This window comes from Peromyscus maniculatus, chromosome 7 (genome assembly GCF_049852395.1).
Source record: "Peromyscus maniculatus bairdii isolate BWxNUB_F1_BW_parent chromosome 7, HU_Pman_BW_mat_3.1, whole genome shotgun sequence".
Classification (NCBI taxonomy): domain Eukaryota; kingdom Metazoa; phylum Chordata; class Mammalia; order Rodentia; family Cricetidae; genus Peromyscus; species Peromyscus maniculatus.
Window position 1 is genome coordinate 2899199 of NC_134858.1, and position 13629 is coordinate 2912827.

At 42.6% G+C, this 13629-nt stretch overlaps 2 protein-coding genes across 3 annotated transcripts; both read left to right on the forward strand.

The window, feature by feature from the left end:
• The first annotated feature begins 2995 nt into the window (after positions 1-2995).
• LOC107402049 (putative caspase recruitment domain-containing protein 17P) lies at positions 2996-5360 on the forward strand. The gene is made up of 3 exons (XM_016002314.2): positions 2996-3026; positions 3642-3908; positions 5077-5360. Exons 1-2 carry the CDS (start codon positions 3020-3022, stop codon positions 3905-3907), a joined length of 273 nt encoding a protein of 90 aa, XP_015857800.1. The 5' UTR covers positions 2996-3019; the 3' UTR covers position 3908; positions 5077-5360.
• Positions 5361-6211: 851 nt separating this feature from the next.
• Positions 6212-12529, forward strand: LOC107402052 (caspase-1-like). Of its 2 annotated transcripts, none has more exons than XR_013052593.1 (3): positions 6212-6668; positions 7275-8791; positions 12388-12529. XR_013052593.1 is itself a non-coding variant. In XM_016002323.3 (3 exons), the coding sequence occupies exons 1-2, from the start codon at positions 6662-6664 to the stop codon at positions 7538-7540; spliced, it is 273 nt and encodes a 90-aa protein (XP_015857809.1). In that variant the 5' UTR covers positions 6213-6661; the 3' UTR covers position 7541; positions 12388-12529. The 2 variants fall into 2 exon arrangements, 1 of the variants encoding a protein (XP_015857809.1); XM_016002323.3 differs by having other exon boundaries at positions 6213-6668; positions 7275-7541.
• The last annotated feature ends 1100 nt before the right edge of the window (positions 12530-13629 follow it).

Here is a 13629-nt window from a genome sequence, read left to right on the forward strand (position 1 = left end):
TGGCCATATCGCTAGCATGTGGCTCCACTGATGCCTGAGAGCCGCAGAGGGAATCAGTGACCTTGGAGGAAGGACACCAGGCTGTGATTGGATCTGTGCCATGCATTGGCGCAAGGCTGAGCTTTTTTGATACTGCCCCACCCCTGGTACAGACAGCTCAGTGCCAGGCACCCTGCCCATGCTTGAGCCACTGACAGGAAGTGACTTTTTGCTGCCCTTAGTAAAGAGGGAAGTGAGGTCTTATGGCTTGTCCCACTTTGACATTATCTAAGACGGTGCTTGCCTGAGTATGTGATCACCCTCTGGTGCCTGACCACGTGTTCACCTGGGTGTTTTTGTTTTGTTTTGTTTTGTTTTGTTTTTTCCCCAAGACAAACTGAACAGATAAGGAAAAGATAAACTGAAGCATTTAAAAGTAAGTCAGAAACACATTTACGTGGCCAGCCCCTGAGCCTTAGTAGTGGCGGCAGCAGCAGAGGGAAGATGGCTGTCGGAGTGGGGAGGACCGTGGCTCTGCTTGGCTCACCTGCAGAGGTGTCAGGGGCGGCAGAGGGAAGGAGAAGAGAGACAACCAGGGAACAGACAGAACAGTGTGAGACAGTTTGAGAGCAAAAGCAGGAGGGTGAAGGCACCAGGCAGCTGCAGGAAAATGGTTGTGCTGGGTCGGCAGGTGGAACAGGCAGATGAGGTACTGGCAACAGCATCAACGCAGCAGTGTGGGAGAGAGGGGCCCCCTGGCTGCATCATGGCACTGGTGGCCACAGGAGGAGAAAACCAGGAAACAGAGACAGAGAAGGATTAGGCATTTAGGCATTATGTGCATTTTCCACAGGAAGGTAGGAGGTCCAAGAAACTAAGAAACTGACCTCTAGTGTCCCACAGGACCAGTAACAGCTCAAGATAGCCAATGGACCATCATACAAAGGCCATAGCCATGCAGTGAGTGGGCACAAGCTATGCCATATGCCATCACATAGGAATGGGGCAGGAGAGCTGAAAGCTTGAGACACATGGTGGCCAGTACTGTGTCTTCGAGAAACCAATGTTGAGACAAGATGAGTCCTCACTCATAGAAAATGGCCAGAAGGGAAGGGGAGAATCTTACAGATAGGATGAAGGGTCCCAGTGGCGCTTCATGGGAATAGAGAGAAACTGAGAAGGGGGATGAGGGGTTTTTCTCTTAAAGTAGGCTTTACTTCAGAATTTGCAGGGTGGGTCCCCAAGGGCAGGCCAGAATGTCAACTGTAATAAGCACAACTACTGAGTGCCAAATATCCAATAGTTAGTATCCTTTTTCAGACATAAACTTAGTTCAGCAAATTCTCTGTGTCTGGTGTGGTAGTAGAAGTTGGTCATCTGTTTTCTTAAGGAGATCCTCACAAAGGCCAGCTAGCATCAATCACTCAGGAGGAACCCTGCAGTTTCCAACATTAAAGCAAATGCCCCAGAAAGCCAAGCCAGCTGCACACGGTCCAGCTGCTTCCTGGGGTCTAAATAAACAAAACTTCTTTGAATGGTAAGCCTAGATGTTTTGATGACTCATTAGTGTGGGTGGGTGATGTTGCCTGGGATGTTTTTTTGGGGTATAGAAAGGGTGTGAAGCACTACCTGGCTATATCCCAGGAGGCTTGCTGGGCCAGGTTCTGGGAAGAGTGGCCCTGTTGCTTCCTGTGGTAACAATAGGGTAGGCACTAGACATGGTTGACTGCAAGAGGTAGATTAGGCTTCTCAACAGTTTACTGTGATTGTGCAAGTCTGGGCAGGTCTGTCCTGATAACTGACTGAACAAGATTGGCCAAGTTTTTGTACGAAAACGTCTGGCTTCTTCATAAGGCCCTGAGCTGTTGCTATCTCCAAACTGTACTGACCACCAGGAGCTTATGTAGGCACCATGAGTGATTCACAGGATACAGTAGTGAACATTTGCATAATGCCACACTATGCTATAGGTTTCTGATAAATTTCCCCAGATGGTCTTAGGGTCTGTGAAAGCTATAAGCTCCTGTCTGCAGCACTAGTGAGAATAGCATAAGGACTGTGGCTTACCCTTCCTTATTTGGCTCGGCTGCAGAGACAAGACAGTAAATGCTATGTACTCAGTTCTATTATTTGTAGGGTTCTTTTTGAAATTTGTGCTCTTTGACATCTTGATCATGTTACTGATCCACTCTGGCACTCTGCCTTAGACTCATCAGTACAGTAAAAGCTGGTTCTTCTGCTAAATACCCTCTCAGTGCAGTGATATATTCCAGGCACCTGGGGCTGTCCACTTTGTTGGATTGCTAAACTTGAACATTTATTATTACTTATTCTCATTTCCTCTTATGAATTGTATGAGTTTCATTTCTGGGTTAGCAACAAAAAGAAATATTGAAAAGAAAGGACTCATTTCAGCTCACAATTCCAGGTTACAGTCCAGCACAGTATAGCATCATGAGCTTGAGGAAGCTGGTCACATCACATGCACAACTAAGAGCAGAGAGAAAAGACACATACAGGATAGTTTGTGTCACATTGGCTAACTTTCTCTTCTCTTATGCCATTCTGGAACCTTTTCTTCAGGGATGATGTTACCAACACTAAACTATGTCTTTCTTCATTCGTTAAAAATCAAGAAATATCCTCACAGACATGCCCTTTCCAATTTAATATAGATTATCCTTTAATAAGACTTTCCAGGTGATTCTAAGTTTTGTTGACAGTAAAAACTTACTAGAACATGGGTCATACATTCACAAAAATAGTTCACTATTCTACAATTTTTTGCACAGAACAATCACCATGTCTTTCCTTTCTTTTTCCATCTGATCTAATTCTCTCCTACCCTGAGCTATTTGAAATGTTGAGAAAGAGTCATTTCTGTAATTGACTCCTTGGGTAACTTACTCCAGAAGAGTGAGTTTAATTGGGGCATGAAAGGATACATGAGCAATGGTTATTTCTCAATCGGCATACACACCTCAGTATAAAGAACCCTGTTCATACTTCCAGGTGCACTGGATGATAGGAGAGAAAAGCCATGGCTGGTGAGTTGTCCTATTTTGAAAGGGGCCGGGGTAGTGAATACACACATGGGAAGGGGCTGGCATAGTGAATACACATGGGAAGGGGCCGGGGTCCCTGGAGACTATTGTTGGATTCTGTAGGTGTTTAGATGAGCTACATTTAGGAAAATGGAGTACAGTAGGGAGGAAACGTACACAGAAGATTCTCAAAGCCATTGGAAGGAAAGGCAGGGCCAGATGTAAAATGTACTTCACTGGCATCCTTCTGTCATTTTGAAACCTTAGCTCTTAAATACCCTAAGTCTAACAAATGAAATGGAATGAGTTTTAGAGACTGTTGCCCTCAAAGAAAATGAGTTACCATTATTTCTAATGTTATTAATCTGAATACACATGGGACAGAAAAGGATGGTTTCCTCAGAGGTCCTAATAAAGACAGCATCCCTTGCCCTGTGTTCACTAATGAGTAATGTTGAGGGGAAATGTGGTCAGACACACAAAGAGGATAGAGAAAAGTTAAAGAATGTGAACAGAAAATTTTGCTGATGAAATCTGAAAGGAGGCATACCCTGTTTGTGATGAGAAGATAACCCAGGACTGTTTGTCTGACTTGAGAAATCTTTGTGCTCCAAACAGATGACATCCTCAGGGTAAAGAGGAAGCAGTTCATCCGTTCAGTGGGTGAAGTGACAATAAATGGCTTGCTGGATGAGCTTTTGGAGAAGAAAGTGCTGAACCAGGAAGAGATGGAGAGAATAAAACTGGAAAATGACACTATTATGGACAAGGCACGGGACCTGTGTGATTCTGTCATTCGGAAAGGGCCCAAGGCATGTCAAATCTTTATTAATTATATTTGTAAAGAAGACGTCTACCTGGCAAGAAATATGGGACTTTCTTAAGGTAAGAAATAAACTCCCAGGAAAATTTAAGTGTTTCTTTCTTTCTTTTTTTCTTCCTTCCTTCCTTCCTTCCTTCCTTCCTTCCTTCCTTCCTTCCTTTCTTCCTTCCTTCCTTTCTTTCTTTCTTTACTTCTTTCTTCCTTCCTTTCTTCTTTCTTTCTTTCTTTGACATCAACTTTTTTATTGTCTTATGTGCTGGTTAATCTTGACTGTCAATTTGACCAATATACATTACCTGGGAAGAAAGTCTTAATGAAATATTATCTAGTATCTAATTGGCTATGGAGGACTTTCAGATTTATTCATTGATATAGGCAGATGCAGTTCACTGTGGGTGGTGCCATGCCATTGGCATTGTAAGAACAGTGTAAGAGAGGGTACAGTACTAAGGGAAAGCTGGCAAGAAAGCATCCCTGTGCTTACTCTCTGTTCTTGACATTTCTTCAGTAACAGACTGAAAACTGGAGGAGGTGCTAAATAAATCCCTTTTCTACTCAATTGATTTTTGGCAAGTTGTTTTGTCACAGCATCAGGAATAAAACTAGAGGACAAGAACTCAAACAGAACAGAAACCTAGATGCATGAGCTCATGAAGAGGCCACAGAGGGGTGCTGCTCATTGGCTTACTCCCCAGGGCCTGATCAGACTGCTTGCTTACAGAACCCAGGACCACCAGCACAGGGATGCCTCCACCCACACCAGGCTGAGACCTCCCATATCTAATTAAGAAAAGGCCCCACAGGCTTGCCTACAGCCTGAGCTTATGCACACATTTTCACAGTTAAGGTTCTGTCCTCTCTTATGATTCTAGCTTCTGTCAAGTTGACAAAAAAACTAGCCAGGGCAACACCCCAACTGGAAACTCAAACTATGGCACATTGTTTTATTCTGTCTTCAGGTGTATACCCCAATCTACCAACATTGCAGGTACTACCTGATACTGCATATCTAGCTTCTATATTGTCCTGGGTTTCCATGACAAAAGTGCTCCACGAAGTGGATTTTCTGAATCTCTCTCTTCCTCACTACACTGTAGCTTCTAATGTGACTGACAAGTGTGTATATCACCATTGAAGCTTCAGTCATGTTTGCAGCATAGTTGAATGTCATTCCTTTCTCTTTTTAAGATTTTAAAAGAAGCTTATGTTCCTTAAATATGTACATTACAGCAAACAAAAGCCAAGAGGACAAGAACTAAGGTCATCTAATTGCAAGTATGAAGGAAAATCCCCCCAAAGAAGCTATGTCTGGATGTGAACACAAAACGCCTGGAAGAAAATTTTGTATCCACAGAGACTGGTGGACCAATTGGAATTTCTGCTCTGTGGAAAGATTGGAGTTTTGTAGGTTCAGAGACTAATTAGTTTACGTTGGGCTAATTTTAGCCTCCTGCAACAGCCATTCCTTGCTCCACTCTGTATCTGAACCCAGTGATAATAAATAAAGACCCCCGAGAAGCTATTAACTCTGGAGAACATGAGATTTCACCAATCGGAGAGCTGAGATTGTTGTCATCAGATAACAGTTTAGCACTATAGCAAAGCCTTGCCCATCTCAGTGTATCTGCTGAACTCACCAATGCATTTTATACTTGCCTGGATTTATGGCTTTCTTGGTTTTCTAAAACTCGAAAAACTTGATGAAACTGCTTCCATGTTGGAACTTGGGATTTGGGTAACTGAAGTCTGTGTTCCTGGGCCCTAGAAATGGCTCCAGGATAAACCTCTCTTTACCTGTAAGATGAGAGCTGTGTTTTTATGACACAAGCAGCTCAGCTTGATGTGTCCTTATAGACCCCACTCATTGTGTTTTGTCCCAGCCCCCACCTCAGCAGGCATGCCCTGCTAGCCCAAGGGCAGCTCCTGCCTGGAAACTGAGTGGTCTGACTGAGGATCCACACCTCTCCTCCTCCAGATCCACTCTCAGTCTCATCCCCAGCCCTGTAGCAGAAAACCTGCTGCCTTCTCCTTTCCCTCTGTCCTCATCCCCAACAGATCACAAAGATCTTCTCCCCAAAACTCCCTTTCCAAGACTCATCCTCTTATCCCAGCCCCAACACCAGCAGGCATTCCCTGTGAACACTCCAGCCTAGTAAGCCAGGGAAACAGGAAAGCCCACTGAAGACCTCCCCCATCCCCTCTTCCCCTCCCAATCCAATCCCCAAGTCTCATCCTATCTCTGTAGCACAGTCCAGCTGCAGCCTCCCTTGCAAGTCCCACCTCCCAGGCTACATTTCCCATGGATCCCGCAGAGCAGCCCCTCCCAACTTCCCTTGAGCCACTCCTGGCTTTACTCCAGCCCCTCCCCCAGCTGGTGATCCTGCTAACCCACAGACCTCACAGGCCAGAGACCTTCTCTTCTCCCTCTGCTCTCCCAGCTCCAATCTCCAGTCTCATCCTCAGCTCTGCAGCAGGAACAACTGCGCAGCCTTCCCTGCACTCCGGTTCCCATCTCCTGTGGATCCCACAGATCTTCCCTTTCTAACCGTTCGGCCTTAAACTTGTAGCCTTGTCCCAGCTCATTCTTTGCTTATGACTGAAACACACTCGCTTCCTACCAGGAGCGATTCCAAGTATTGTGGAAAGATGATTTCCAAGGTTGACTCTTTGTCAAACTGAGTTTCAGACGAGTAAGTCTGATTAGGGAAGGAAGCATGCCCACACATGAATAGGGGTTATTGCTCAATCTGCATTCACGCCCTGGTGGAAACGAACTTTCAGTTTCAGTAGCTCCGGATGGTAGGAGAGAAACACCATGGCTGGTGAGTTTTCCCTGCTGTTAAAGGGGCTAATTTGGTGAATAAGTCGTTTGGAAGGGGGCTTTTCTGGGAGCTATCAGCAGCTTCTGCAGATATTTACTTGAGCTGAATCTGGGGAAAGGGAAGACTGTGTGGAAGAAATTTGCACAGCAGATTCTAAAAGCCACAGAAAGCAAAGGCCAAGGCCTGAGAGGAAATGGTGCTTTACTTGCATCCTGCGCCATTTTGCAATCTTAAGTATTATGTGTCCCTAGTCTGACAGCTTGACTGTCAGATGACTCACAGAGATGTAGGCTGCGAAGGAGAATGGTTTATCGTTATTTCTCTGTTTTGTTCATCTGATTTGAGAACATGTGAAGCCAGGATGAGCGTTTATACTTCTTGAGCTCTAACAGAAAGACAGTAACTTGGTACTCCTGCCTCCCCCATATGCTCCTGTGTAATGTTGAGGGGAAACAGAGAAGAGAGATAGCAAAAAGAAAGGGATAAGGGGTGTGTGTGAAAGAGACATTTTACTGATTCAGTCTGAAAGAGGCTATGTCCTCTTTACAACATGAAAGGGGCACGTGGTTGTTTTCTTGACTTGAAAAATCTTTTTGCCTTAAACAGACAACATCCTAAGGGCAAAGAGGAAGCAGTTCATCTGTTCAGTGGGTGCAGAGACAATAAATGGCTTGCTGGATGAACTTTTGGAGAAGAAAGTGCTGAACCAGGGAGAGATGGAGAGAATAAAAGCTGTAAATGCCACTGTTATGGACAAGGCACGGGACCTGTGTGATTCTGTCATTAAAAAAGGGCCTCTGGCATGCCAAATCTTTATCACTTACATTTGTAATGAAGATGTTTACCTGGCTGGAGTTCTGGAACTCTCCTAGAGTAAGAATGAAACTCCCAGGAAATTTTATTTATTTTTGCCAATGTTAACTTTTTTTTTTTTATTTTCTTATGTGGTAGTTAATCTTGACTGTCAATTTGACCCATATGGATTATCTGGGAAGAAAGTTTTAGTGAAATATTATCTACTATTCCGTTGGCTATGGAGGACTTTCAAATTTGTTTCTTGATATAGTATAGCCATGCAGTTCATGCCATTGGTGCCATTCCATATGCAATGTTAGAACAGTGTAAGAGAGAGAACAGTACTGAAGGCAAACAGGCAAGAAAGTATCCCTGTGCTTACTCTCTGTTCTTGACATTTCTTCAGTTATGGACTGAAAACTGAGATGTATACTAAAAAATACCTTTTCCACTAAGTTGATCTTTGGCAAGTTGTTTTGTCCCTGCATCTGGAATTAAACCATAGCAGGAATCAACTGGTACTGAGGGTGAGATTCTTGCTGTGATCACCCTGAGCATGTAAGGGAAGGAATATGGAGACTTTGGAAATTTGGCCTGGGTAAGCCATTGAGTGCATGGGCAAAGATTAACAGTCCATTACAGTGGACATTTGGAAGAGGAGAATCTTGAGAGGAATGCAGACTGTGAAGGCCTAGTTCATGAGGTTTCAGAGAGAATGTGCACTTTATTAGTAACTAAGCATCAGCCACTCATGTGAGCCTGTGATATTATTATGATCAATAATCTGTGTCTGCTGTTCAGACTTCATATAAAAAACTCAGCTGGGATTGGTTTCAGTCAGCATCACTGAGCTGAACCCTTCTGTGATTCATTTGAGATAATAGAAAAGTAGTTTCTTGGATCAGCAGAGAAGCTCATGCAATTGTGGTCCAAGGGAGCCAGGCTACATCTCAAATTCGGAACATATTTTGGTAATATAAGAGTCATGCCAAGAGTACCTATGGAGAGACAATGAAGGTCATTCACAAATATGAAGCCTCAATTGCAATGGCGATGATAATGGCAATCGCAAGACAGTGGACATCCATCAAGGAGAGCATCCGGTGTGTAATAGTGTAGGCTGAAGACAGATGCCATGTATTATGTGTATTATGGATGCCAAAACTGAAGGGGTGCTGTTGTGTTGATTGACACTCTTCCTGGGGAAAGATGAACAAATATCTGCTCATACCACATGGAGAAATGAGGATAGAGAAAAGTAAGGGCACATCAAATCTTACCTTGCTGAAACCAGGAGTAATTAATCGGGGTCATCTATAGGACTTGAGGTAAGTTTCTTACCTGAGCAGGAACAGCTCAGAGGCAGCTGCACCATAGAATGCCCACACCAGCATTGAAATCTGTGCATGATTTATATGCAGCTTGATAATCACAGAACATCTCTGATAGGTAGCTCTCCTAGTCTGGGCCTCTTCCAGGCATCTTGGTTGTATCTTTTCCTCAGCAGGTCTCAGTGTTTCTACAAGCTTGGGCATGGGAGAGCCTAGTGCACCTGGCCGGTTTTAGAGACTTCCTGAGGCTTCTGAGTTGTTTGTTTCTTGAGTATTAAGGAGACCTACTTTAGAATGTTCTGAGTTTTGACAAGCTTTAATTTAGGACTTTCTGAGTCCTAAGGAGCTTTTGTAAAAGATGGATGCTTTGATTGGGAGGAAATTGCTGCATACTATTCCACCCCTTCCTCTGGCTATTTCATTCTTTCCATCTCCTCTACCAACCCTGTTCCCTGTACTGCAGAGGGCTGATGTACCTGTCTGTCTAAGGCTAAGCATTAGGCCATTATGCCACAGAAATAGTTACTGGAGCTTCACTAGTGGTTATGAATCTCTGTGATATGAGATCTATTCCAAATAAGTGATAGTTAGTCTTGGCAAGCAAGCTAAGTGGATGCTAAAAAAGGAATGTTAGGAAGGACAAAGCAGTATGAAAAAAAATCTTCTCAATTTTATTGATTTTTTTTAATCAAAAGAAGAACATTGGATATAGTGGCATGAATGGGGTGGAAGGATACTAACGTATTTAGTTGTCATTTTTAATCCATAGTCTTTATCCCTACCATGGGATTTACTAGTTTCTGAAATTGCATCCCAGGCCAAGGTCCCTGATAAATTCATCTTTTTTTTTCTATCAGATAAACAAAGTCTGATCTGGTCTAGTGAATTGGGTATAAAACACTGCTTTTGGTATTTTAATGATTTTTTTATGGTACTGTTTCCTGTTTACTATCCTACTATTTCCGTGGTGCCCATGTGTTTGGGTCCCAAGAAGGGCTGCTTGGCATGGATCTAATCTGTACTCTACTCTGCTTCCATCCTGTCAACTGTAAGATAGCATCTCTATCTCATTGTCTCCTACATAAGATTTTCTCTGAGAAGCTACCTCCAGTCATGCTGGAATTATTAACTGGCTTGAACTTGTGTGAGCAACCATAGCTGCTCTGGGTTTGTGCTTGCAACAGACAGCCCACATTCTATACTCCATCTCTTACATTATACCCACACCACTTCTGTGATGTTTACTTAGGTTTAGGGCGCCTGTGGGCATATGTGTGAGTGGTATGCATGCCTCATCTGTGGATAAGGACTCACAGTCATGTATTCTCAACACTTTAAATACTTCCATGTTCCTGAGTTAACCACAACCCACTGTGGGGGAGGGAAAGGGGTAAACTTCCTTGGCCAGGGTTGATAACCTCACAAATTAGTGACTATAAATACAAATATTTAGAAGAGAATTTGACACCATGATCATTAGCAAAACATTAAATCTACTCTGCTGACCAGGACCTATGACCTCCCTGGGCTTTGACAAGAATTACAGTATCAGGCATAAATTCTTCCTGCGGCCTCAGATCCAGTCACGAAGCAGTGGTTACCCCCATAGTCATGCCACGGTCATCATTGCACCAGTGGACACATCTTGCCAGATAAGTCAGTATTGAAACACAAGGTCCAGTGCTATATGGGACTATTGATATCTTTTCTTCCCCATCAGCCTGCATAACATCTTGCAGTACTAGGAAGTCTGGAAAGCAAGGATTTTCCCACCAGTTCAAGATTCATTTCTCTATGTCTTAATGCCAAAGTGTATGGTGTCTTCAGCAAGAAGGTCTTACTGTCTAGTTGAAATGGCAACTAAGAGTTATAGCAATCATTTGTATTGTTTTGAATGCCTCTGGGGCCTCCCTAATCAACAGGTAGTAAGAAAGTAAGCCATTTCTGGCACTGAGATTTCCATATAATAATGACATCTTCTGGAAGCAGCACTGTCCAAACATAAAGGATACAAATGTTCAAGCTCATTTTAAAATATTTTTTTAATTGGCTTACAAATTAGTGAGATTTTATAAGGCTCCATTGTAGCATGAATCTTAAAGAGTCTTATTAATAAAATCAAACCCAAGGCCAGTTATTGGGGTCAATGCTGGTAGATCAGAGAGACAGAACGAGCCACAGCTATCTCACCTTGCCATTTCCTCAGCTGGTCCTGTTTCCCCAGACTGGAAGCTTCTGTGTCCTTATCCCAATGGCTCTCACCTGATCTGCTGCTTAAAAGCCTGAATGCTTAACCAGGCCAAATGCTTAACCAGGCCAAATTCTTCTAGTTTCTGGTCCTCACGCCTTATATATCTTTCTACTTTCTACCACCACTCCCTGGGATTAAAGGCTGGCTTTCTGGGATTAAAGGTGTGTGTCACCATGCTTGGCTATTTCCAATGTGGCCTTGAACTCACAGAGATCCAGAGGGATTTCTATCTCTGGAATGCTAGGATTAAAGGCGTGTGCTATCACTGACTAACTAGTGGCTTGTCTGTTCTCTGACCCCAGGTAAGTTTATTAAGGTACACAATATTTTGGTGAACACAATACCACCACACTCCATTATATAGCCTTAGTTTTGATTATCCCTTATTTTCTCTTTTTTCTCCATCACCCTATCCTGATACACATTTAAACTTTTAATCTGAAATGCCCTATGCCCACCCCCATCCTTTCATGTCATATGTTTTCTACTTGTCCTTATTAGAATTATTACTTAGGTTGCAAGATCATGGGTTTCCATATAGCTTTTTACTTACATGCTTCATTTTGGCTAACCTTTCATACATTCCCTTGTTTCCTGGTCTGATCCTTCAACCACACTCACTGGTTCAACCTCTCTGCTACCAGAATCTCTCCTATTAGTCAGGGTTCTCTAGAGTAACAGAACATATAGCACAGATCTCTCTCTCTCTCTCTCTCTCTCTCTCTCTCTCTCTCTCTCTCTCTCTCTCTCTCTCTCTCTCTCCTTCTCCCCTTCTTTCTATCTCTCTCTCTAAATAATATAATACCCCAAAATAGAAAATCAACATAGCCAAAGCTGACTTCAATGAATATAGGAAAGGAATCTGGGGTGTCCTCATGTTCAGTAAAACTACTGAAGAAAATGAAGAGCTCAATGCTCTATCATGTCTGCTAGGCAACAGCAACCAGTCAGTAGTGATGGTCTATATAGGTTCCTGAAACAGCAGACTTAAGTCCTAATTTAACAGAAGCAGTGAGAAACGTATTGTCCAACCTTCCACCCACCTGACTCAATCCATGTTATTTACATTTTGGAGTATGTATTGATGGTGAAATTTTCACAGAAGAAGTTGAATATGTATGTAAAATTGTGCCAAACAGTTATATTTTAATTTTGCTGTTTGTACTTGTGTGTGTGTGTGTGTGTGTGTGTGTGTGTGTGTGTGTGTGTGTGTGATGGTATCTTTATATAGTCTCAATCTACAGACATTTTCTGAGGTCTACCTTCTGTGAATTTGCCCTTCTAAGAACAAATCCAGATCATCCATCTGATCATTCCCGATAACCCTTTGCTTCCTCTGCAGAGTGAAGATGAGATCTGATGGACTTCAGTCATTTTACAGAGCTTCTTCAGGAGTATGAGTTCTTCTCAGATGAAAAAAATCCTTGCACTGAACCATGTCATCCTTGGTTTTCTGTTTCAAATAAATTTCTGTTTTTTTTAAATTCATTGTTTCTTATGTTTCACATTATCACTCCAACCAAGATGAACCAACATCAATGGAGGCTGTGGGAGATTGACAAATTATTTGTCTTCCAAATTCTCTTTGCTTCTTGTTCAGAGTTTCATTATAATCCTTAAGATACACCAACTGTTCACTGTGATAATTTCAGGCAGTATGAGCTACAGCCATGGAAACCAAATGAAGTCTTCATTCTGAAATTTCAGTAACATTGCATCCTTTTAAGTTACACACATACACACACACATGCACACAAAAACACTCTGATATTTCAGATATGGGTAGGTCAATAGTAAATATTTATTAAAAGTTCACAATTTCAGATATGGGTGGGTCTATAGTAAATATTTATTAAAAGTTCACAAGTCAGCTGGGCGTTGGTGGTGCATGCCTTTAATCTCAGCACTCGGGAGGCAGAGCCAGGCTGATCTCTGTGAGTTCGAGGTCAGCCTGGTCTACAGAGTGAGATCCAGGACAGGTACCAAAACTACACAGAGAGACTGTCTCAAAAAACCAAAATAAATAAAAAGTTCACAGATCTCCTTTACTTTCAATGCAATAGACTAGATCTGAGGACACTTTTGTTAGAAGCAGACCTTCTTCAAAACGTGTTTTAGGATGTACTGATACTGTCTTTCAATTCCAATGTGAAGGTGTGGCTGATGTTGCTTGCTCCCTGGGAAATAAAGATGGACACAGCCAGTACAGTATAGTGATGTATCAAGGCTCTGAATCTTTCTCTGGAGGAAATTGGCCATCATTCTTAGGCTAACTTCCACTCACATACATAGTGATATATATCAAATATAATCTTCTAGAAGGTACAGGACAGGTTCTGATTCATTAACTCCTGTCAATTTCTAAAATTTCAAGCATAGAGTATAGTACAGTGTGGTGGTATTGTGTTCCCCAAAATATTGTGTACTCTAATAAATTTATCTGGGGTCAGAGAACAGAACAGCCACTAGATACAAAGGCTAGAAAATGGTGGCACTCACACCTTTAATCCTAGCATTCCAGAGATAGAAATCTCTCTGGATCTCTGTGAGTTCAAGGCCACATTGGAAATAGCCAAGCATGGTG